This window comes from Heterodontus francisci, chromosome 8, assembly GCF_036365525.1.
Source record: "Heterodontus francisci isolate sHetFra1 chromosome 8, sHetFra1.hap1, whole genome shotgun sequence".
NCBI classification, from domain to species: Eukaryota; Metazoa; Chordata; class Chondrichthyes; order Heterodontiformes; family Heterodontidae; genus Heterodontus; species Heterodontus francisci.
In genome coordinates this window covers 29,574,890-29,600,731 of record NC_090378.1, presented here as the reverse complement: position 1 = coordinate 29,600,731, position 25,842 = coordinate 29,574,890, and the positions used below count along the sequence as shown (strand labels likewise).

Genomic DNA, 25,842 nt, shown 5'->3' with positions numbered 1-25,842 from the left:
AGCCGTACAAGAGGGTAGTAGTAACAGCTCTGTACACCTGGATTTTCCTGGAAATGCACAAGGAGTGTTTTTTCCAGATTCATTTAGGGAGGCAACCAAAAGAGCTGCTGGCTTTGGTCAAGAGATTGTCAATGTCCTTGCTGATGGAGCTGTTGTTTGAGCTGGGCAGCATTATTTCAAACGATGCCTCCATCAGCAAAGACCTTGACAATTGGAATATGGCAAAGGTCAACGCTAGAACTAGATTTATATAAATGACTTGTATCTTGGAATACAGAGCAAAATTCGCCAATGATACCAAACTTGGTGTGGTAGACAGTGAGGACAATACCAATTGACTGCAACAGGACATACATAGGCTAGCAGAATGGGCAGACTAGTGGCAGATGAAATTTAATGCAGAGAAGCGTGAGGTGATGCATTTTGGCAGAAGTTGGGGCAATATAGACTAAGTGGCACAGTTGTAAAGAGCGTACAGGGACAGAGGGACCTGGGGATGCATGCACATAGATCTTTGAAGGTGGCAGGATATATTGAAAGAGTAGATAGTGTTATGAAGACCCCCACTTGCCAAGAATGAGGCATGTTAATTTTGTCATATGTACATTGATTTTTAAACTCTTGCTGGAGTGAAGAAATTACTTGTTTAAAGAGATCACCAGACATTTGGCTGCAGAACATTTGTATACTAAGAGACAGAGCTTGGAGAGACAGAAGAATTGCTCACTGATTCAATTAACAGAGATTGGGCAGGGCAATGGTGATCCAATGGTCAGGTTAAGAGACAGCACTACACTGCCCTCCCCCCATTCCCCCACCAAGAGCTTTGAAATCCACAAACTCAGCAGTTTGTTTAAACAGTGAGTCATATGACTGACCTGCTGGCCAACTTGGAGTTTTGAATTGTGCTCACAGGACAGTGAGCAGATTGTAACCGAACCTAGAATAAGACAATCTCTCTCCTGGCTGGTTCTTACTTTCTCACAAACCTCCAGACCCAATGAAGTCACTTAAACCTCGAAAGAGAAAAGATTCCTACATCGAAACAAGTTGAAGCGTGCACTGGGCCCCAATGAACGGCAAGACTTACCAGTAACCAAATACTCCACACTGAACTCAAAGGACTGTAATTACAACCCAGCTATTGCTTCAAACGTTTCCCCTTTATTCTTTCTATCTCTATAGGCGTGTTTATCGCATATGCATTGTCAGATAAACCCCCACCTGCCAAGAATGAGGAAAATTAATTTTGCCACATGAACATTGATTTTAAACTGCTGATGGTGAAGAAAGAACTTGCTTTAAAAAACAATTGGAGACTTTGGCTGGAGACATTAGCGTATTAACAGACAAGTACTTCAAAGGACAAAGGAGCTATTCCCTGCTCCAATTTAATCCACAATGGACTTTTGATTACCAGACATTGAAGCATTCCAGGTTAACTACTAAGATGGCTGAATACACAAACAGACGTGGTCGGGCCAGTTTGGTAACATGGCTGGCTGACTGTTGGAGTTGTTTGAATTTTGAACTTGCCATGGAGTGTTTAAAACTCAGTAGGCTGTTAGCTCCTGGACTGAGAACACCTCTCTGCTGTCTGCTCTCATCACTCTCACCAGCTTCAGAAACCACTGAAGACATAAGAACCCCAAGGGAGAAAAGTCTCCTACAGTAAACAAGGTTTAAGAAGAATACTGGGCCCCAACGAAAAGTTAAGAGTTGTCTACAATCAAGGACTCGACAGTGAACTGGAAACACAGAATCAGTAACAAGAAACCCCCTTTAGAGACTGCTTCAAACCTTTCCATTTTTCTTCTGCTTTTTTCTGTCCTTATTTGCATGCATGTATCGCATGTGCATGCCAGTTGTATATCCGTAGGCGTTAACCTTATTAGAGTTTAAGTTTAAGGTTTCATAAATTTTGTTTTTCTTCTTCAAACTTGAAGAAAACCTGATGTGCTCATTTCTTTGCCTTATAATTGCAAAGTGGTGAACAAGGATTCACCAAGGGGGTGCTCAAACCATGGTGTGTTTAAAAATCAAACCCTGTTACAATAAGACCAGGTAAAGACAGTAAAAGACCCCTAGACACCTTTCTCACCTGGTCATAACAGCATGCTAGTGTGATCGTGTCGCGTATTCGTGGTCATTAACTGAATTAGTGTAAGATTAATAAACTTCCACATTTTTTGTTTAAATCTAAGAAAACCTGTCGGATTTGATTTCTTTGCCTTGGAATTGGAAAGCAGTGAACAAGGATTCAGAGGGGAGCTAAAAACACGGTGTTTTAAAATTAAACCCTGTTACGGTTAAACCAGGCAAAGGCTGAGAAAGAACCCCTAGACCCCTATCTCACTTGGTTGTAACAATATCAAAGTATATGGGATCTTGGGCTTCAGAGGTATCGAGTACAAAAGCAGGGAAGTTATGCTGAAGCTTTAGTCGCTGCCTAACCAGAGCTTTATAAAAGTATTGCATCCATTTCTGGTTACCACACGTTAGGAAGGATGCGAGGGTTTCTTGAGGGAGTGCAGAAGTAATTTACCATAATGGTTCCAGGGATGAGGGATTTTAGCTACAAGGTTAGGTTGGAGAAGCTGGGGTAGTTCTCCTTGGAGCAAAGGAGATTGAGGGGAGATTTAATAGAGGTGTACAAGATTATGACAGGTTTAGATAAGGTAGACAAAGAAAAGTTGTTCCCATTAACTGATGGTAAAAGGATTAGGGGACACAAACGTAAGGTTCTGGGCAAGAGATGCAGGGCGAATGAGGAAGAACCTTTTTAATGCAGCAACTGGTAACAACGTGGAACTCACTGCCTATGAGGGTGGTGGAAGTGGAGACTATGAATGATTTCCAAAGGAAATTGGATGGCACTTGAGGGAAATAAACTTGCAGGGCTCTAGGGATAGAGTGGGGGAATGGTACTGATTGGATTGCTCTACAAAGAGCTGTCATGGACTTGATAGGCCGAATGAACTCCTCCTTGTGCCGTAATAACGACTCTAAGTAAAAGTATGCTCATCTAGAGCTTTTCTGAAATCTGGGCATTTTATTATTTCTCTTCCCCCATTTCTCCACCAGAACATTTTATACAATGGCATGTTCCCTCAATCAAAATGATTTTGATAAATGAATAATTATTTTTGACAATAATCCATAAACTGGTGCACCCATTCTTGGCCTACTCAGTATTGACTAATGGCCAGTGAAGCTGATTTAGAATCATAGAATGGTTACAGAAGGTCATCATTTGGCCCGTCGTATCTGTGCTGGCTCTCTGCAAGAGCAACTTGCCTAGTTCTACTCAATTGTCATTTTCCTGTATTTTTTTTCCCTGTTCAGATAATTGACCAATTCTCTTTTGAAAGCTGCCACTGAATCTGCCTCCACCACATTCAGACAGTGCATTCCAGATCCTAACCACTCGCTGCGCAAAAATGTTTTTCATGTCGCTGTTGCTTCTTTTGCCAATCACCTTAAATCGGTGCCCTCTGGTTCTCTATCCTTCCACCAACAGGAACAGTTTCCCTATTTTCTCTGTCCTGATCCCTCATGATTTTGAACACCTCTATCAAATCTTCTCAACCTTCTCTTCTCCAAGGAGAAGCCTTAGCTTCTCCAATCTATCCACGTAACTGAAGATCCCCATCCTTGGAACTATTCTCAGGAATCTTTTCTGCACCCTCTCTAATGCCTTCACATCCTACCTAAAGTGGTGCCCAGATAACCACTTTCTTAACCTGCCTTGCCACCTTCAATGATTTGTGCACATATACCCCTTTGCTCCTATTGATAGTACATGGGTTCAAATCCAATTTTCAGCATTACTAAACTCTAACTGCACAATCAATTGCATTGCCAAAACCAAAAGAAACAAAAGACTAATTAAAAAACTAATCTTTGGGCTACCGCTTAGCATCCTGCAGACCCCTAACGATGCAGTAAGGTGTCATGCAAAATCTCTGTTCAGGCAGGTTTTGCAAGTGTGCTGGAAAGGGTATGGCAGCTAGTCAAAAACCAATGACTCTGACCTCAGGATTTTGGAAGGGATTAGAGTTATAGCTAAGGGGCATCTGTGCTCCAAAGCGGCCTCAGGAATTTGAAGTGTACTAGCTTTAGTAATATGGGCTAACAAGTGGTAGAGGAAGAAAAGGCAAGGCTGTTTCTGTGGCTGTGTCAAACCACCTTTGTATTACTCCAGAAGAAATCCCATGGTGACAATCTGCTGAGTCATTCACATTACACTCGTTTAACAGGTTCCTTTGTTCTTGATGACTACACATGGGATTGCTATCAAGATTTAAAGAAAAGACCATTACACTGTCAGTTCAAGGCATTAATATTTCTATTGGGTGCTGACGAAATAACAGGTTTCAAACTCAATTTTCAGAGTCTAAGAAAATTGAACTAACTTTGCTCTATGACAAAAGGGATTCAAGACCTGGCAAGTTCTGTCTGACATTACATGCTTGAGGGGGCTACCAAAATAAAGTGGGGGAGGAATTCAACTTCAGCCAGGTTTGTCAGCGAGATACAGACAGAATTCTGATATTTCTTGATGTATAGGTACTGTAAGACTGGCATTTTTCAGTTAAAGCATCTGTCTCTTCATTTGTGCCTAGGGCCCAAAAAATAATTATTCCACTCAAATATCTTAAGTTTTTGAAAACCATTCCAATTACTGTATTTGATAAAAGTTGTAGATCAACAAAATTAATATATGTACAATGAATGTTTTGTAATGCTATGTTTTATATTGAGTCAATGTTGTTTTATTTCAAAACAGTGTCTAAACAGTTTGCAGGAATTTGCATGCAATTCAGATGTTCCAAGACCACGCGGCAAAATAAACTAATATATACAGAAGCACAATTCTTCCAGAGAACAGGATACTTTTAATTTTTTTTTCAAAAATTAGTTGACTCCATTGTTATAGCTATTCCAACATTGGTCTATCGATCAACACTACTTTTTATCTTGGAGCTGTGTAGCAAATGCTGCAAGGTTAATTGTGAGTGGTAGTAATGGAACTCTATACAGTGAAATCTTAAGAGAAAGCTACCTACATAAATATAAAAATATTGGAGCAGTTCAAGGGCTGTAATACTGAAGCTTCTCACTCACTGCTTATGGTGTCATCTGACTCTCCAATTTCCCAGCACCAACAACATAGCATTACATAACATAGCATAATAGCTGTTCAAGAGAGGGTTATTTACTTTAATGTTAGAAAACTCTGGCTTTCATTCAGAAATCAAAACTGGGATCTCCATGGCTTTGTGATTAATAATTAAGGTTCTTCAGCTTATGAAGACAGTCTATTTGATTAAGTGTCCCTCATCTCAGGATGGCTAGCACTTGTATTACCACTTTGTGTTCTCAGTTCAGTCAGCCAAAAAGTAATTCAGCATTCCTACACATTATAGTTCGATTCAAACAAAAATACTTGTCAAACTTATGGTCTTTCTGTACAGTCAATCTGCTCCGAATTTAAAACCTTTGGCTCATATAATCGGGGACACCTGCGACCACTTATTTTGGGGCCCAGGTGGCTGTCACCATCCATTCCACATGGTCCTAGTACCCTATTATTTGGGAGTTGATGTATATTTCCGCACTGTCCAAATGCAAAACATCATTAACACCCAATGCTGTATAGGCCTAACATTTCAAAGGAACTAACCTCTAGGCTATACGATCAGAAGTATGATCAGTGTCCTCATTAACTTTCATTTTACAGTTACAATGACAGTTCTAGACAGGACTCGTATCACTAAAAAAAAAACCCAGCAAATAAACCAACATTGAATGCTGGATCAAAGTTTTTGTTATGTTGGATATTTGTAGACAGGAATACATTGTATTAAGCTTTGTGTCATCAAAATGTAATTAATATGAATTCAAAATGCAATAACCTCTTTAGTAAATCTGTACAGTTTCCAGATATTGGACAATAAGTATTGCACTTCAAAACTACAAATTTATCTAAATAATGAAGCATAATTGATAAAACATAGCCATACATTACTCAAAGTTACAAACACATTGAAAAACCACACAGGCACAAAGAGCATAGTCTGAGTGATTTCTTTAATTAGATCTGTAGACAATGTCACATTCTGTTTGGTTCAAAGCCATCCTTCCCCACAGTACACAAAAAATAGCCATAGAAACTGCTGCTGTATTTCATATTTAATCTTCCCCCAATTCTAGGTGAAAAGTGCCACCATTTTAAACAAAAGGATCGCTGGTTTCTTCAATATTTGGAAGGTTTGGCTGAATAATGTACATTATGTACTATACTTAGGAATGAAGATAGAAAAGTTGATTGAGGTATTTGAACTGTGATCTTATCCTCCAATCAGCTTACCTGTCCTCCATTGCCTGGTCCAGTACAAGTACTTATTAATTCCAAGAGGCAAACTTAGACTCTGCATGTTGTAACACACTGAAGCAGTCAATTCTGGTTTTGACAACGACACTTGGAGATGAACAGTATGGACCACTTTTATAGCAGCTTTCAAAAACTGATGGAAACTCTACAATCTCATTTGCTAAAATTCTTAGAATTACTGAAATTAGCTACAGATAATCACAGGCATTCAGGTGTTTTTGATTTTTTTCCCCCTAAATCAGTTACAAAAATACATGCATATTGTACGGTTCTGTGCCTATTCTCTATGACAATCTCAATAATATCAGCGAGGTTAAGACGAACAGTACCAGTAACTTTGAATATATCACGTCTCCAATTCTCTTTCCATCAAATGCAAATATTAGAATTCTAATAGTACAAGTCTAAAAGTGCAAATGTCATGCAAGTGCTTAAAATAATTTTCATTCCATTGGGCTTAAAATAAGCTTGTACACAGTAGTATGCAAGATAATGCTTCTCTGGCACATTACCTCCAAAATATTTTTGAAAGTGCTTCAATATTGCTAGAAAATTTAATTTTCCAATTCATTCATAACATGATAATTTAGGTTATATGCATCTTGGCCGATAAGCACAATAATAGTAACACCTACAATGAGGCTGAAATTGTGATTTGCACAGTGCACCCTTTTAAAGTAAACAGTCATGAGCCATTCAAACTTCAAGCTCTAGATTCAGATCTACACACTGATGGATAAGCAATTTAAAGCAAGTTTCAGATTAGTGCAACATTGCTAACAGCCAGACAAGAAGCTGATAAGATCACATCAGTTAATATCACAACCACTTTATATAACTAATTTAAAAAGCTCATTTATATTAATCACTTCAGCACAATAAGAGGATTACATATCACTTTATGTCACAACTTTGTCCTATCCCAGTGATGTGATCTGATGCTTTTAAATTGTATCACAAAAACTGTACGGTGAAATGGCAAATGGTATTTAATACTATGGAGGGACACTAAAGGAACACCTTCAGTTGAATTGATGAATGCAATTGGCAACAGGGAAATACTGCACTTCAAAGCTCATAGAGAACTTCTAGGATGGTAGCTATTGACCAGGCCTGGGTTTCACAGCTAAATGGACAGTACCCCCCATTTTCATTTGTCAGCTCTGGAAGACCTTTCCAGGGAGATCTGCAAAATAAAAATAAACAAAATAAATAAATAAAAAGACTGCAATTCATCTTTCTTCGTAACTGACACAGTTCAATATTCTTTGACCATATTTTTCATGAGAATGACTTGGCCATCAGGTGCATTAAGACATTGTTAAGCAAAAGCATGCCTAAAAAAAGGTTAGTTTCTCAAGGCAACCCATGCTGGGTTATGAATCTACAGGCAAACTGTAATTAATATGCCAGATAGGGAGTGTCTGAAAAACATTGAAAACCTTAGCGCTGAAGAACTCTTTTAATCTGTGGGCTGGAGGTGGTGGGGGGAGGGCATGAAATGAAACACTTAAAACTCAATACAACACCAGAAAGTCAGTTGAGCAGCTGGAGGTTGCTAAGGGGTCAAACTGCTATGCTAGGTGCTAGGACAGAATTTTGAGAGAGATTTTGTTTTTAAATTGACCGATCGAGTGGGTTTAACTCTCATGTGTTCTTCATTTTTGTAACTATACATGAACAGTCTGTACCGTGTGCTTTATCTACTGCAGAATAAATCAGCTTACAATTTGAACCAAACATGGCCTCACCCATTATTAACTTGGTCTCGCTTTGAAGTGATTGATGAAGCTCATGGAAATCTGATCCAGGGAGTTTCACTATAAAAGTCCTGGGTCCTTCTGCTTTGCAAATAGTATATGGCAGGAGGAATCAACATCCATATACAAGTAGAGGTCCATATCACTCAGGGGAGTGACTGATGCTGCTATATCCAAGGTATTTATTGGAACCACAAGACTCAAGTCAAACTTGGAGGTGTGGCAAACAGCAAGGATGATACGAACCACCTACAACAGGCCATAGATAGGCTAGCAGAATGGGCAGACAGGTGGCAGATGAAATCTAATACTGACAACTGTGAGGTGATGCATTTTGACAGAAGGAATAGGGAGAGGCAATATATACCTCACGGCACATTTCTAAAGAGTGTGCAGGAACAAAAGGACCTGGGGGTGCATGTGCATGTGATCTTTAAAGGTGGGAGGACTTACGGAGTGTGGTTAGTAAGGCATATGGGATCTTGGGCTTCATAAATAGAGGCATTGAGTACAAAAGCAGGGAAGTTATGCTGAACCTTTATGAAGCTCTAGTTAGGCCCCAACTAGAGCACTGCATCCAGTTTTGGTCACCACACTTCAGGAAGGACGTGAGGGCCCTTGAGAGGGTGCAGAGATTTACTGGAATGGTTCCAGGGATGGAGGATTTTAGTTACAAGGTAAGGTTGGAAAAGCTGGGTTTGTTTCCTTGGAACAAAGAAGATTGAGGGAAGATTTAACGGAGGTGTACAAGATTATAAGCTAGACAAGGAAAAACTGTTCCCATTAACAAATGGTACGAGTAGGGGACACAGATTGAAAGTTTTGGGCAAGAGATGCAGGGGAAATATGAGGAAGCACTTTTTTTCCTTACACACTGGGTGGTACTGATCTGGAACTCACTACCCACAAGGGTGGAGGAAGTGGTGACGATCAATGACTTCAAGAGGAAGTTGGATGGCTACCTGAGAGAAATAAGAGTTGCAGGGCTGTGGGGATCAAGCGGGGGAGTGGGAGTGACTGGAAATCTCCATGGAAAGCAAGCCTGAACTCGATGGGCCAAATGGCCTCCTTCTGTGCCTTAAGGAACATAGGAGCAGGAGAAGGACTCTATGACTCTAAACAGCAAGAGTACTATGTGGATGTGTAATTTGAGGTAAATTTCTCACTACATAAATAAAAAGGCAAGAAAAATTCTATAATATTGTTAAAAACATTAAACAGGGCTTGATACACCTATAATTAGGTGAACTTTCTGTTGGTGCCTCAGCACCCTGACACAAGTTTTTAAATTCTGATTTTCTATTAACAGCCATCTGGGATAGAGAGTTATGTATCAGCTGATTTGTGTGTTTTACTATAACAAATCACCATCTGAATGGGAATTATGAAGATGCCGAACAAATGTAGTGACATTCTGCTAGAACATTATTTCAGTTAGTATCAAAAAAATGTCTTTGAAACACAAGCTAGAGAGATCAAGTTACTGCAGTGATTTGATGTGAAGCTGGATTTTACAGCAATGTTGCTTAGGAACAAAAATTCTCCCAAGGAAATTTGCATGATACAGCCTTTTTTCATTCTTGAAATTATTGACTTACTTTTCCAAGTAATCATAATGATGAGAAAGAACATTCTTCACTAAATATATAGTGTCCTCATACAATTGCCCTTCCAGCAGTTTTGCAAAATGCAACTTTGCACGTAGGAAGTATCCCACAGGCCACAGCCATTCCTAAAAAACAAAAATAAATATATAATTCTATCTAGACATTGTATACAAAAAGTATCGTCGCTAAACTTGGTGAAATATAGTAAAAATAATTACCGGCCCTTGATGGTAATTATGGCCTCTAGATATATTGAAGTTGTCATTGTCAAAAGAGTTATCATATACACCACAGTAAACCTGGTCACTAACCAAAAGAAGAAAACAAACATTACTAACTCTGTTAGCATACATTAACAAAAAAGTCCAGCATGAGTAACCACAGCAAATGTGGACACATGAACAGGCTACCAAAAGAGACAGATTAGAATCAAGAGTTCTGAACATCTGTTCATTTTAAAATGCAAATGGTAAAGATCACTAGAATACATTCCAGCAGTAGTTTGCTTTTCATTAATAATGATCATTCTATTGGAAACGAGGACTATTAGGCTCAGCAACAACTTAACTCACTCTGGGTCTAAAGTTTTTAATCCCAGGGGTCCAAGCAGCTTCTCCTCTGCAGTTTTTAAAGCTTTCCATGCTTTTTCAGGGTCAAAAAGTTCAGGGGCCTGAAAACATAAATTTATTGATTTTATTGCAGTAATTAAAACGTTATTTGCACATTCATGCCATTTTCCATAACTCATAACCAGGGTGAGAAGGGAATGCACAGCTGACTAGACTGGCAATGTAAATGGTAGCAAGCTCAGAAATTAACAATGAAACACGTAAGTGATGAAAGATCAGTCGCTTATGCAATTCAAACGTCAAACCAGTCTCGAGCAATATTTATATTATAATTAATAGCCTGAATTTTAATCACGTGCCGCGCTCCGTGACGGTGCGCTTTCAACTCGGCGGCCTTCTGACACGCAAGTGCTGCGGAGGAGCTCGCGCGATATTGCACGTGGGGTCTCATTTAAACAGAGGGGGTGGAGTGGCCGCCCCCGATGATGTAAAGGGGGCGGCAACCGCACCCCCAGCAACGCGTCTGGCGCCACCGCGCAGGCACCATTTTTAAAGGCACCAGAGTGCAATTTTTTTTTAATTAAGTAGGATATGTGGGAGCCCCTCCCCAACCCCCCAATGGTCATTTCATTGCCTGAAATGACCAACAATTGGCTTATTCAAATACCTGAACTTTCCCCCCCAACCTTCAATCTTTTGCCCTTCAACCCCTTCCCACCATCCCCACATCCAATCAAAATTGTTTTCCCTGCTCCTCCACCCCGAAAATTTTATTCCTTCCCCCCCCTAACCAGGTTCTCGCCTCGGAACTCCATACAGCGTTCCAAAGGCGCAAGGAGCATAAATGGCGGCTGGAAAGTCGGCGTGGGATGGCCACCTCCTGCAGGTAAGTACATTTACATCTCTTTAATGTTAATTTTCATATACTGATGAAGGGCGCCGACAGGCAGCCGGGGTACGAGAGCTGCACCGAGGTCCCACCACCGCCAATAATATGTGACAGGCCCTTCTCGAAGTCACATGTTGAAGCGGGGCCTCTCCCCACAGAATTTTACCAGTCCCGGCGCCATGATCCGCTGCGTCAAGGTGCTGGTAAAATTCAGCCCAATGTTTCAGTTCGATCAGGTTAAGGTCACTGACCTGAAACATTAACTCTGTTCCCCTCTCCACACATGTTGCTCGACCTGCTGAATATGTCCAGCATTTTCTGTTTTTATTTCAAATTTCCAGCATCCACAGTATTATGCTTTTAAATTGTGGCATCTTTACTGATAACTTTATTCCTTTAAATTGTTGAATAAGTGCAACAAACATTTATTCTGGCAAATCTGACCACTTACCACAACCATAGCTATAGTGAAGTTTGGTCTCAGTTGATAGTCACACCATGGGCTGGAAGCACCACAACTGTCTTTATAAATGTTTCTTTTGTGGACCAGGTTGGGAAACTTTTCAAGGGGATCATGTGGATCTTCAGAAACGAAGAAGTTCTTCTCAAAATTCTGTTGTATTTTTGTGTTCCACTCCTCATATGTAATCAATACTTCTTGTCCTGTATAGTATAATATATATTTCACCATCCAATTTTGCAGGTTTAGAAAGATATGAAATCAAATTACAAACTTATTGCAAATAAATCCCTTAATTTAATAAAGCTCGCATCATATGACTAAATTTTCAGCAAAGACTTTGACCAAAATTGTTACTCATAAATGATAGTTACTTTACTGATAAAATAAAACTGTATTACAGAGACACCCACAGATTTGCTGCTTACTTTTGATTATAATGTTTAACTGGCTTGACGAACATTATGAAAAGTGCGGTTAAAGTAATTGTGGATAATAGAAAGTAAATTTTCCATTTTGCCCCTTGAGCCAAACATTGGCAGAGCAGATTTCAAAGAAACGAAAATTGTGTGGGATTCTTAACAGAAGGATGAGTCACTCCACCAGGTTGTACTTCAGGCAGCAAAATGGAAAATGACTCCCATAATCTTCAATTTGAAGTGTTTAAATCGATTAAGCACTTTAACACTTCCTTTGCACAAACAGAGACAGGTGTTTGTTTAAACCAACAGTAGCCCAAAAATAGAAAATGTGGGGAAAATACAGGAAATCTGTTTTAGTTCTGGCAAGGATCTACAACTGAAACCCAACCCAAACATCTTGCTCTTCAGATGTTGACATCTGTTTTGGACATCTACTTTTATTTCAGATTTCTGTTTTTTTTTTTAAACCAAAGGAAGTTAATTTTACAAGTGAAAGCAATATTGTAAGATGCTTTTCTCTTATGTGCTTACCATGAAGTTTGATGGTGCAGACTACAATGCAATCTCCTAAATAACCCGATAAATACTTAACAAAAACAACTTGTATTTAAAATGTGCCTTTAGTGTGTAAAAAAATCGCTTCACAGAATAAGCATATGAAAAGTGGATGCTGATTCAGTAAGAGATTGAGAGGTGACCAAAAGTTTGCTTGGAGAAGGGTTCAGGGGAGATTTAAAAAAAGACAGCTAGAGATAGAGCAATTTAGGCAGGGAATTCCAGAGATGATGGCCTGGGAGTCAGAAATAGGCAGGTACTCTAATTGGCAGGATGCGACTAGTGGTGCCCACTGTGTTGGGGTCTCAGTGTATATGGAAGCATAAAATTACAAAGCGATATTATAAATTAAATGAATGGTCAAGACTGTGGCAAATGAATTTCAATATAGGCAAATGCAAGGCCATACACTTTGGACCTAAAGGATATATCAGCGTAGTTTCTAAATGGAAAAAAGCAGTCAAGGTCCAAAAAGGTTCATGTACATAATTAAAATGTCATAGGTACCAAAAATAAAAGAGCTGATGGAATGCTAGACTTTATATCTAGATGACTAGAATAGATGGCGGCAGATGTTATGCTACAGCTATACAAAGCTCTGATTAAGCTACACTGGAATACTGTGTTCAGTTCTGTGCAGCACACCTCAGGAAGGAGATACTAGTCTTGGAGGAAAAACAGTGTATATTTACTAGAATGATACCTGGGCTCCAAGGGTTAAATTAAAAGATTACACGAAAGAGGGTTGTGTTCTTGGAATTTAGAAGGTTAAGATGCAATTTGATTGCAGTTTTCAAGATATCAAAGGGAACTGACAGGGTAGAGAAAGAAAAAAATGTCCGCTAGTGGAGAGTCTAAGACTAGGGAACATAGCCTAAAAATTAGATCCAGATCTTTCAGGAGTGAAACTAGGAAACATATCCACATGGAAAGGGATGCAGAAGTTTGGAATTCTCTTCTGCAAGTGACAGTTGATGTTTGGTCAATTGTTAAATTTAAATCAAAGACTGATAGATTTTTGTTAACCAAAGGTATTAAGGGGCAAAGGAGGGTATGTGGAATTACATCAAAGATCAGCTACAATCTCACTGAATGGCAGAACAGGTACAAGGGTCAAATGGACTACTCTTGTTCCTATGTTCCTGAAGTCCAGGAGGGGAAAAGGGATTAAAAAGTGGGAATCAGAGGAGCAGACTGTTTAGGGAGATACAAGGTTAGAGGAGGCTGTGGAGTGGTGTGGGGCAAGGTCATGGAGGAATTTAAAGAAACAAAGGTGTGAATTTTAGATTCAAGGTGTTGGGGACATTGATCAGCAAGGGTGAGCAGAACTCATGGCGTGCCAGAATGCATGCAGAATGGTGGACAAATTGCAGTTTGTCGAGGGTGGATGATGGGAAGCTGGCAAGGATAGATTCAGTAGTTAGGTCTTCAGATGACAAAGTCATAGATGAGAATTTCAGCAGCAAGAGGACAGGTATGGATGGATGCATCCAATATTGCAGAGGTGAAAACAGGAAGTCTTAGTGATAGAGAGGATATGGGAACTAAAACACAGCTCAGATTTGAACAGGCCACCAAAGGTTTCAAACAATCTGATTCAGCTTGTGGCTGGGAGACGGGAAGATAGAAGAATCAATGGCAAGGGAACAAATTTGCAGCTGGGGCTGAAGACAAAAATGTGAGATTAGTAGCAGCAAATCTATAAGAACAATCTCCTGTGATGTGATGTTAGCCTAACATATTTGTAATGTTGCCCATTGCAATGCATGTACGAATTAGAATATGAATGGAGAGAAGTGATGCGGTATGAGGCAGTTTAATCATGTACAATTTTAATGTCAAATCATTTAAGCTATAGTGCAACTGCCTTAACATGTTAAAAAGTATCTTTTCTTCCTTTCTGTTGTCAAGGATCACAAGCTTCAAACTCATGAATTCCAATGCCTCTAGGGATCTTTCTTCCCCTCACTTTTCTCTGACCCCATCCCTTCTTCCAATCTCACCCCTTTCCGTGCTTTCACAATCCCCTCCATCTTCTCCTCTTTGACCCTGAATGATCAACCCTCAAAAAAGGTCTCAGCTTCATGGCTCGCACACCCATCTCAATGAATTTCCAACTTATGCCCCCATTTTCTTTTTAAGACTGCAGCTGTTGACGATGTTTCTATGATTCCCATTTACACCTCCTCTAGATCCATGTTTCGTTTATTTATCCCATTACTATCTCTTTTTGTCTTGCAACATCATTCCTAGTGTCATTTAATTGCTCCTGCTTTCCACCCTATCACAGACCTTACCTTTTGTTCTTTCCTTCCCTCCTTCCTTTCCCTGCTTAAAAACTGTTACTTTTCCAAGAACTCTTAGTTTTGACAAAGGGTCATCAACCTGAAATTTTAGTTGTCTCTTTCTCCACAGATGCTGCCAGACCTACTGAGTATTTCCAGCATTTTCTGTTTTTATTTTATATTATGTATTTAGCACCTAGTTACTACTTCTGTGGTAATTGATGCAATTTTTTTTAAAAAACAGAAACAAGCTTTGGAGAAGAGAGTGTGAATAGTGGCTACTACAACTTGCAAATAAAGGGTTTTCAATGACTGGTAAATAGGGCAGGAGCCAGGTAAATAAGGCTGGTGTCAAATCATCTTGTCTCCTGTCTTTGAAGAAAAACCTGCTAAATTCATTCTCAACGCCACCTGAAAAGAACTGTTCTAAAAGATCCCAGTTACCCGTCTAAATGTACACGGAGGCCAGACTGTATGTCAGTTTTGGAACACAACAATTCTGATGAAATGTCACAGACCTGAAATGTTAACTCTGTTTCTCTCTCCACAGATGCTGCTTGACCTGCTGAGTATTTCCAGCATCTGCAGTATTTTGCTTTTATACTATTATATCTCATCTGCTGTTTCTTCAAGAATGAGCAAGTATTCAGCCCAAGTGGTTTTTTTTGTCTGCAATAGAGCTCTAAAAACAAAAATCCCTTTATTTTCCCCAGTTAACTGGTGCATGTATGTGTGTGAGTGTGAGGGGCTAAGATAAAATGGGAACTTTAATATTTCAATCTGTGTATTTATGCTTTACTTCATTACTGGTTAAGATTTGTTTTATCATAAACTGATAATTTTGTTGTTTATTAAAGAAACCTGCTTAGTGGGTTTCATTCTGGGAAAAAGGCCGAATCAGTAAGTGGGAAAATTTAAATAATACGTTGTGACTTGTGGAGAAGTGGGACTAGAAGGAACTGTGTTCTCCTTCTGCCTCGGTTGTAACAGTAGGAAAAATGAGGAGAGGCTATATGAACTAAATGGTACAATTTTAAAGGGGAAACAGGTACACAAATCTACGAAGGCGACAGGACAAGGCACAAAAGCTGTTAAATATATGGGATCTTCGACTTTATTAAGAGAAGAGAATACAAAAGCAAGGAAGTTGTGCTAATTTTTTATGAAACAATATTCAAGCCCCAGCTGGAGTACTGAGATCCATTCTGGGCACCACACTTTAAGAAGGATGTCAAGGCCTTGGAGAGGGTGCAGTTGAGATTCACTAGAATGGTATCAGGGATGGATTTCAGTTACGTGGAGAGACTAGAGAAGATGGGATTTTTCTCCTTGGAGTAGAGAAGGTTAAAAAGAGCCTTAAAAGAGATGTGCAAATCATGATCGGTTTTGATAAAGAGTTAATAAGCAGAAACTATTTCCAGTGGCAGAAGGGTTGGTGACTAGAAAAACAGATTTAAGGTGACTGGCAAAAACAAATCAGGAGGCAACTTTTTTTAAATTTTACATAGCAAGTTGTGATCTGGAATGCACTGCCTGAAAGGGTGGTGGAAGAAAATTCAACATTATAAAAGAGAATTGGATAAATCAGTGAAGGGAAAAAAGTTTACCAGCCAAGGGCAAAGAGCAGGGAAGTGGGAATAATTGGATAGCCCTACTGAAGAGCTGGCTGAATGACCTCTTTTGGTGCTGTATCATGCTATGATTTTAAAGCATTGATTGGCAGCCAATATCAGAGAAACCCAACAAATTCAAAATTTCAAGGACCTGGAAGCAACAGTAATAATCAGCAAGCATTTGAGGATAAAACATTGTATGTTTTCAAGAAGGAGTTAGATATAGCTCTTGGGTCTAAAGGGATCAAAGGGTATGGGGTGAAAGTGGGAACAGGTTACGGAGTTGGATGATCAGCCATGATCATCATGAATGGCAGAGCAATCTCGAAGGGCCGAATGGCCTACTCCTGCTTCTATTTTCCATAACATTCTACTTTAGGTATTAACCAGGACTCATAGGAGCAATGCAGCAGCAGTGTGCCATTCAAGCCCTTCAAGTCTGTTCCATCATTCTATTAGATCATGGCTGATCTGTACCTGAAATCCATTTACCTGCCTTTAACCCGATCCCTTGATATTCTTTACCTCACAAAAATCTATTGATCTCAGTCTTGAAAATTTCTCATGAACCATCAGCCACAGCTGATGTAGTCTAAATGAATTATGGAAAACTATGCACAGAGATTACATTCTCACCATCTTTATGTGACTTGACTCCACTGTAAGGGAACAGAGAATTTGTGTATAGTTCCATCAACCAGCGAACAGCTGATTTACTGAGGCCAACAATTTCAACTGCAGATCCATCTCTGAAAAGTAAATACATTTCAAGGGGTCACTTTAAAAGACTGGATATTTCCCTAAGGAAAAAGATTGTTGGAGAGAATATAACAACTTGCATTTATATATTGTCTTTAACATAGAAAAACCCTGCAAAGGCTTCACAAAGATATAACAGAAAGGGATTCTGACGGAATAATTAAAAGCCTGGTCAAAGAGGTGGATTTTAAAGGGGATCTTAAAGGAGCAGAAAAAGGTGGAGAGGCAGAAGGGTTCACAGAAGAAATTCCAGAGTAAAGGGCCATGATAGCTGGAAGCGCAGCTACTAATGGCACAAATGAAGAGGTGGGGGGGAGGGGTGCACAAACTGAAGGAAGGGAAGTTAGACTGTGACAATTTTTTATCCCTCAAAAATTCTAAAGCCAAATTGATTCATGAAAAAGTGTTTGCAAGTTGTTAATTATGGAAATTCATAGCTAGAAAAGGAAAGCAGCAATTTCAACTTCTGGATTAGACTACGGACTGTTCTGTTGAAGAACCTTTTCTCGCCATCAGACGGCTATGAGAACTTCAAGAGGCAGAAGTCAGTGGAATAGGGCATTTGGTGAGGGGATGGGCCATGGGAAATGAAACAAGTTAAAAAGATAGCAAAGGGTGAGATAGCTCAGTAATTTACCCTCTTAATCACTGCTTTAAAAAAAATTGTTGGGCTATTGACTACACTGGCAAGGCATGTTTTATTGCCACAATATGATAGAATTTGACATTAAGTTTGAAAGAGATACAATTTATTCTGAAACTAGGGTCTTAAATCTGAATAAAGGAAACTATGAGGGTACGAGAGGTAAGTTGGCTATGGTGGATTGAAAAAATACATTAAAAGATTTGACTGTAGACAGGTAATGGCTAGTATTTGAAGTAGTATTTGTCATGATGCTGTCTTTTTTTTCTCTCCGGGAAATATGTGAGGTGCCTTTAAGACAGCAAAGGTTCAGTACTGCTTTACGAACAAGCAAGCCTCCGGAGTTACCGAAAAGGTGCATTTTGGTTGCCGTTGGACACAACCATAGAGAGGGAACCAACCAGCTTCAAAGGGTGCATCCTGGTTGCCTTGGATACAGCCACTTGGACTGAGCATCGAGAGATACATTTGTCACAATTTAATTTTGAACTGGTTTATAGTGAAAAAACAGACTGTTCTAGTTGTCAGACAGACAGCTGTGTTAACACCTGAAAGAAGCGCTCTCAGACCATGTAAACTGAAGGAAGAGAATTTAGTCTGTTTATTTATTATTCTCTCTCAAAATTGTAAAAAAAAGTCAAGCCAAAACAGAGATCTCTGATAATTTAAACTGAAGGAAGGGAAGTTAGACTGTGACATTTTTTTTATCCCTCAAAAATTCTAAAGCCAAATTGATTCATGAAAAAGTGTTTGCAAGTTGTTAATTGTAGAAATTCATAGCTAGAAAAGGAAAGCAACAATTTCGACTTCTGGATTAGACTACGGACTGTTCTGTTGAAGAACCTTTTCTCCCCATCGGACGGCTATGAGAACTTCAAGCAACCTTGGACTTTAATTTTTTCTATTTTAAATGTTGTTTATGTCTCAGTAGTGTTTAAGAATTTAGTTTTTTTCTAATTAAACGGTTAATTTGTCGATTTAAAGACACCTGGCTTGGTTAGCCTCATTCGAGGGTTAATAGATGGTACAATTTGGTTGGGTCTTTCTTTAATTTGGAAAGTTTAAAATGATATGTTAGGCGATCTATGGAGGGATGGGATTGAATTAACAGTGCGTTTCTCCCACCACAATCAGAATCGTATATTTTAATTGGGGGCTTTGACTTGTGTGGTCAGTCGTCACATATTACACGGTTTACAACAAATATACATTCCTACAAGGCACAAAAACCCAACAGGAAAGGTGAATCCACCGTGGCTAACAAAAGAAGTTAAGGATTGCATTAGGTCAAAGGAAGTGGCGGCTTATCAGGTTGCCAGAAAAAGTGGTAAGCCCGAGGACTGGGAGCAATTTAGAGTCCAACAAAGGAGGATAAAGAAAGGAAAAAGAGTTTATGAATCTACGCTAGCTAGAAACTTAAAGGCACGCTGTAAAAGCTTCTTTAGGTATGTGAAAAGGAAACAATTAGCAAGGACGAATGTGGGTCCATTGCAGGCGGAGACAGGAGAGTTTGTGGTGGAGAAAGAGGAAATGGCGGAGAGACTAAAAAATTACTTTGTCTCTGTCTTCACGGAGGAAGACACAGAAAATCTCCCAGAAATACTAGGGAACCAAGGGACTTGTAAAAATGAGTAACTGGAAGTAATTAGTATCAATAAAGATTGAAAATTGATAAATCCCGGAGTATTGAAGGAGGTGGCTACGGAGATAGTGGATGCTTTGGTGGTTATCTTTCAAAATTCGATAAATTCTGGAAGGGTTCTTGCAGACTGGAAAGTAGCAAATGTAATCCCACTATTTAAGAAGGAAGAGAGATAACGGAAAACTATAGACCTGTTAGTTTGATGTTAGTAGTAGGGAAAATGTTGGAATCTATTATAAAGGATGAGATAACTGGACACTTGGAAAATGTTATGATTGGGCAGAGTCAACATGGATTTGTGAAAGGGAAATCATGTTTGACAAATCTGTTGGAGTTTTTTGAGAATGTCACTTGTAGCATAGATAAAAGAGAACCAGTGGATGTGGTGTATTTGGATTTTAAGAAGGCTTTTGATAAGATCCCATACAGGAGGTTAGTAAACAAAAGTTGAGCACATGGGATTGGGGGCAATATACTGCAATGGATTGAGAACTGGTTAACAGACAGAAAGCAGAGAGTAGGAATAAATGGGTCATTGTCAGAATGACAGGCTGTTACTAGTGGGGTACCACAAGGATCAGTGCTTGGGCCACAGCTGTTTACAATCTATATGATTTGGATACGGGGGCCAATTGCAATATTTCCAAATTTGCAAATGGCGCAAAACTAGGAGGGAATGTAAGCTGTGAGGAGGATGCAAGGAGGCTTCAAGAGGATTTGGACAGGCTAAGTTAATAGGCAAGAACATGGCAAATGGAATATAATGTGAATAAGTGTGAAGTGACCCACTTTGGTAGAAAAAACAGAAAGGCAGAGTATTTCTTAAACAGTGAGAGGCTGGGTGCCCTTTTTCATGAGTCACTAAAAGCTAGTAGACAGGTGCAGCAAACAATTAAAAAGGCAGATGATATGTTGCCGTTCTCTGCAAGCGTATTTGAGGACAGAAATAAAGATGTATTGCTTCAATTGTATAAAGCATTGGTGAGACCGCACCTGGGGTATTGTGTACAGTTTTGGTCTCCTCAGCCAAGGAAGGATATACTTGCCATAGAGGGACTGCCACAGAGGTTCACCAGACTGATCCCTGGGATGATGGGATTGTTCTATGAGAAGAAATTGCAGACACTGGGCCTGTATTCTTCAGAGTTTCAAAGAAACTTACAAAATTCTTACAGGGCGTGACAGGGTGAATGCGGATAGGATATTTCCTCTGGCTGGTGAGTCTAGAACAAGGGAACAGAGTCTCAGAATAAGGGCATGCCGTTTAAGCCTGAGATGAGGAGGCATTTCTTTACTCAGAGGGTGGTGAATCTGTGGAATTCTCTATCCCAGAGAGCTGTTGAAGCTCAAGCACTGAGCATATTCAAGACAGAATAAATAGATTTCTGAATACCATCAAGGGGATAGTGGGAAAAAATGGCATAGAGATAGATGATCAGCCATTATCTGCTTGAATGACAGAGCAGGCTCGACAGGCCAAATGGCCTACTCCTGCTCCTATTTCCTGTGACCCTTAGTCGTCCTAGCATTTGAGTCATTTGCATACTGTGCAATTGGAGTCACGGGTAGACCAGATTGGGTAAAGGTATCAGGTATGCTTCCCTAAAATTGCAAAGCCCAACTGAATAACTAAAACATTCAGCAGCTTTTATGGGCTTTTTTTTTTTACTGTTGCTAGCTCACCTCGTATTTTACTTTGACGGTGATTCATTATGCACATTTAGGGAGTAATTCTACAAGTCTGTGCTGTTGGCAGTACAAATCAGATCTTTAGAGGCGTCATTCACAATTTTCTGATCAGAATGGAGAGAGTCTGACTTTCTGATTTGCACTGTAATGGGTTTGTCTCTTCTGTGGAAGCACAGAATCAAAAAACTCACCCTTCCATAAAATGCATGGTATTTGAAGCCACGGCACTCCATCCCAGCAACAGTCAGGGCATTTAGAAGGGGACCTTACCTCAGTAAGAGTCAATGCTTTCAACAGTGACTACCTATGGTGCCTCTAACACCGAAATGCTTTGGAACATATATTCTGAGGCACAACATAAAATAAAAAATGGATGAGGAACCAAAAGAGATTTCGGGATGCACAAGAGGCCAGAGTTGAGGAATGCAGAGAGCTTAGATTTGGAGGAGGTTTAAGAAATAGGGAAGAATGAAATTGTAGAGGGCTTTTAACACAAGGAGGAAAATTTTAAACGATGTGTTGGTAGATCAGGAACAAACATAGTTCAGCAAGCATGGTTAGAATAGATTGAGTGTTTTATATGAGCTCAAGTTTATGGAGGATGGTTTATTGGAGGCTGGTCAGGACAGTGTTGAGTAAGAGAGTCTGGAGGTACCCAAGCATGAATAAGGGTTACAGCAGCAGATTGCTAAGACAGGAGCGGAGACAGGCGATATTACTGAGGTGGTAGTAGGTAGTCTTAATGACGGGCAGGATATAGGGTCAGAAACTCAGCTCGGGGTCAAGTAGGATGCTACGATTGTGAACAATCTGGTTCAGTCTGAGACAGCGGAGTGGGATGGAACTGTTGGCTAGGGAATGGAGTTTGTGGTGGGGAAGGAAGACAATGGCTTCAGACTTCCCAATGTTACATTGGAGGAAACTTAGGCTCATTTAAACTGGATGCCAGACAAGTACTCTGACAGCAAAGTACTGCAGTGCTTGGAAGGCAGCGAGGTAGACCTTGGTGTCATCAGCTTTCATGCGGAATCTGACATTGTGTTTTTGAATGATGCCAAGGAGTAGCACATAGATGACAAATAAAAGGGGGCGGGGTCAGGATAGCTCCTTGGGGTACTAGAGAGTGAACGGTGCGGGAGTGGAAAGAGAAGCCATTGCATGAGATCTTTCCAGTAGTGGCCAGAGAAGAAGAATGGAACCAGGCAAGGGCAGTCCCATTAATCTGAATAACATAGAACAGGCATTGGAGGAGGATGGTGTAGGTGCAGTCAACTGTGCCAAAGGCTGCAGACAGGTTGAGAAGGATGAGGAGGTATAGTTCGTCACAGTCACATAAGATGACATTTGTGACTTCGATAAGAGTTACTTCAGTGCTGTGGCACTGGAGTGGTTCAAACATGGAGCTGTGGGAAGGATGGGCAGAATTGGGAGGCACCAATATGCAGAGATTTGGGAGATGACAAGAATCAAGGACTTTGATGAGTAAAGGGAGGTTAGCAAAGGAGCAGTGGGGAGGCGGTGGCGTATTGGTATTGTCACTGGACTAGTAAGCCAGAGACCCAGGGTATTGCTCTGGGGACATGGGTTCAAATCCGACCACAGCAGAAGGTAGAATTTGAATTCAATTAATAAATTTGGAATTAAAAAGCTAGTCTAATGATGGCCATGAAACCATTGTCGATTGTTGTAAAAACCCATCTGGTTCACTAATGTCCTTTAGGGAAGGAAATCTGCTGTCCTTACCTGGTCTGGCCTACATGTGACTCCAGACCCATAGCAATGTGGCTGACTCTTACATGCCCTCTGAAATGGCCTAGCAAGCCTCTCAGTTGTATCTAACCACTACAAAGTCAATAAAAAGGAATGAAACCAGACGGACCACCTGGAATTGACCTAGGCACCGGAAACGACAACGGCAAACCCCGCCCTGTCGACCCTGCAAAGTCCTCCTTACTAACATCTGGGGGCTTGTGCCAAAGTTGAAAGAGCTGTCCCACAGACTAGTCAAGCAACAGCCTGATATAGTCATACTCACGGAATCACACCGAACAGAATGTCCCAGACACGGCCATCATCAACCCCGGCTGTCCTGTCCCACCGGCAGGACAGACCTACCAGAGGTGGCGGCACAGTGGGATACAGTAGGGAGGGAGTTGCCCTGGGAGTCCTCAACATCGACTCTGGACCCCATAAGGTCTCAAGGCATCAGATCAAACATGGACAAGGAAAATCCCTGCTGATTACCACCTACCGCCCTCCCTCAGCTGATGACTCAGTACTCCTCCATGTTGAACAGCACTTGGAGGAAGCACTGTAGGTGGCGAGGGCACAGAATGTACTCTGGGTGGGGGACTTCAATGTCCATCACCAAGAGTGGCTCGGTAGCACCACTACTGACCGAGCTGGCCGAGTCCTAAAGGACATATCTGCTAGACTGGGTATGCAGCAGGTGGTGAGGAAACCAACAACAGGGGAAAACATACTTGACCTTGTCCTCACCAATCTGCCTGCCGCAGATGCATCGGTCCATGACAGTATTGGTAGGAGTGACCACCGCACACTCGTGGAGACGAAGTCCCGCCTTCACATTGAGGATACCCTCCATTGTGTTGTGTGGCACTACCACCGGGCTAAATGGGATACATTTCAAACAGATCTAGCAATGCAAAACGGGGCATCCATGAGGTGCTGTGGGCTGTCAGCAGCAGCAGAACTGTACTCAACCACAATCTGTAACCTCATGGCCCAGCATTTCCCCCACTCTATCATAACCATCAAGCCAGGAGACCAACCCCGGTTCAATGAAGAGTGCAGGAAGGCATGCCAGGAGCAGCACCAGATATACCTCAAAATGAGGTGTCAACCTGGTGAAGCTACAACACAGGACTATCTGCATGCCAAACTGCATAAGCAGCATGCGATAGACAGAGCTAAGCGATCCCATAACCAACAGATCAGATCTAAGCTCTGCAGTCCTGCCACATCCAGCTGTGAATGGCGGTGGACAATTAAACAACTAACTGGAGGAGGTGACTCCACAAATATCCCTATCCTCAATGATGGGGGAGCCTAGCACATCAATGCGAAAGATGAGGCTGAAGCATTTGCAACAATCTTCAGCCAGAAGTGCCGAGTTGACGATCCATCTCATCCTCCTCCTGAAGTCCCCAGCATCACAGACGCCAGACTTCAGCCAATTTGATTCACTCCGCGTGATATCAAGAAACGACTGAAGGCACCGGATACTGCAAAAGGTTGTGGGCCCTGACAATATTCCGGCAATCGTACTGAAGACCTGAGCTCCAGAACTTGCCGCACCCCTAGCCAAGCTGTTCCAATACAGCTACAACACTGGCATGTAGTCTGCAATGTGGAAAATTGCCCAGGTATGTCCTGTACACAAAAAGCAGGACAAGTCCAACCCGGCCGATTACCGCCCCATCAGCCTACTCTCAATCATCAGTAAAGTGATAGAAGGTGTCATCAACAGTGCCATCAAGCAACACTTGCTTAACAATAAACTGCTCAGTGACACTCAGTTTGGGTTTCGCCAGGGCCACTCAACCACTGACCTCATCACAGCCTTGGTTCAAACATGGACAAAAGAGCTGAACTGAAGAGGTGAGGTGAGAGTGACTGCTCTTGACATCAAGGCAATATTTGACCGAGTATGGCATCAAGGAGCCCTAGCAAAACTAAGGTCAATGGGAATCAGGGGGAAAACCCGCTGCTGGCTGGAGTCACACCTAGTGCAAAGGAAGATGGTTGTGGTTGTTGGAGGTCAATCATCTGAGCTCCAGGACATCACTGCAGGAGTTCCTCAGGGTAGTGTCCTAGGCCCAACCATCTTCAGCTGTTTCATCAATGACCTTCCTTCAATCATAAAGGTCAGAAGTGGGGATGTTCGCTGATGATTGCACAATATTCAGCACCATTCGCGACTCCTCAGATGCTGAAGCAGTCAGTGTAGAAATGCAGCAAGACTTGGACAATATCCAGGCTTGGGCTGATAGGTGGCAAGTAAGATTCGTGCCACACAAGTGCCAGGCAATGACCATCTCCAACAAGAGAGAATCTGACCATCTCCCCATGACATTCAATGGCATTACCATCACTGAATCCCCCACCATCAACATCCGAGTGGCTATCATTGACCAGAAACTGAATTGGAGTAGCCATATAAATACCGCGGCTACAAGAGCAGGTCAGAGGCTAGGAATCCTGTGGCAAGTAACCTACTTCCTGACTTCCCAAAGCCTGTCCATTATCGACAAGGCACAAGTCAGGAGTGTGATGGAATACTCTCCACTTGTCTGGATGGTTGCAGCTCCAACACTCAGGAAGCTCGGCACCATCCAGGACAAAGCAGCTTGCTTGATTGGCACCCCATCCACAAACATTCACTCCCTCCACCACCAACGCACAGTGGCAGCAGTGTGTACCATCTACAAGATGCACTGCAGCAATGCACCAAGGCTCCTTAGACAGCACCTTCCAAACCCGTGACCTGTGCCAACTGGAAGGACAAGGGCAGCAAATACATGGGAACACC

The 25,842-nt window shown here is 41.1% G+C and overlaps 1 protein-coding gene across 5 annotated transcripts in view; it reads right to left on the bottom strand.

Moving 5' to 3' along the window:
* Positions 1 to 6,076: 6,076 nt before the first annotated feature.
* The window catches only part of agla (amylo-alpha-1, 6-glucosidase, 4-alpha-glucanotransferase a), a 124,390-nt gene continuing 104,624 nt past the window's right edge, over positions 6,077 to 25,842 (bottom strand). For all 5 annotated transcript variants that reach the window (XM_068036876.1, XM_068036875.1, XM_068036879.1 and 2 more), the window contains exons 29-34: positions 17,194 to 17,306; positions 11,674 to 11,885; positions 10,337 to 10,434; positions 9,983 to 10,070; positions 9,756 to 9,889; positions 6,077 to 7,583 (exon numbers count right to left, since the gene is read on the bottom strand). In XM_068036876.1, the coding sequence (XP_067892977.1) occupies positions 7,466 to 7,583; positions 9,756 to 9,889; positions 9,983 to 10,070; positions 10,337 to 10,434; positions 11,674 to 11,885; positions 17,194 to 17,306 (763 nt within the window). In that variant the 3' untranslated portion in view covers positions 6,077 to 7,465. The remainder of the gene's footprint in view (positions 7,584 to 9,755; positions 9,890 to 9,982; positions 10,071 to 10,336; positions 10,435 to 11,673; positions 11,886 to 17,193; positions 17,307 to 25,842) is intronic.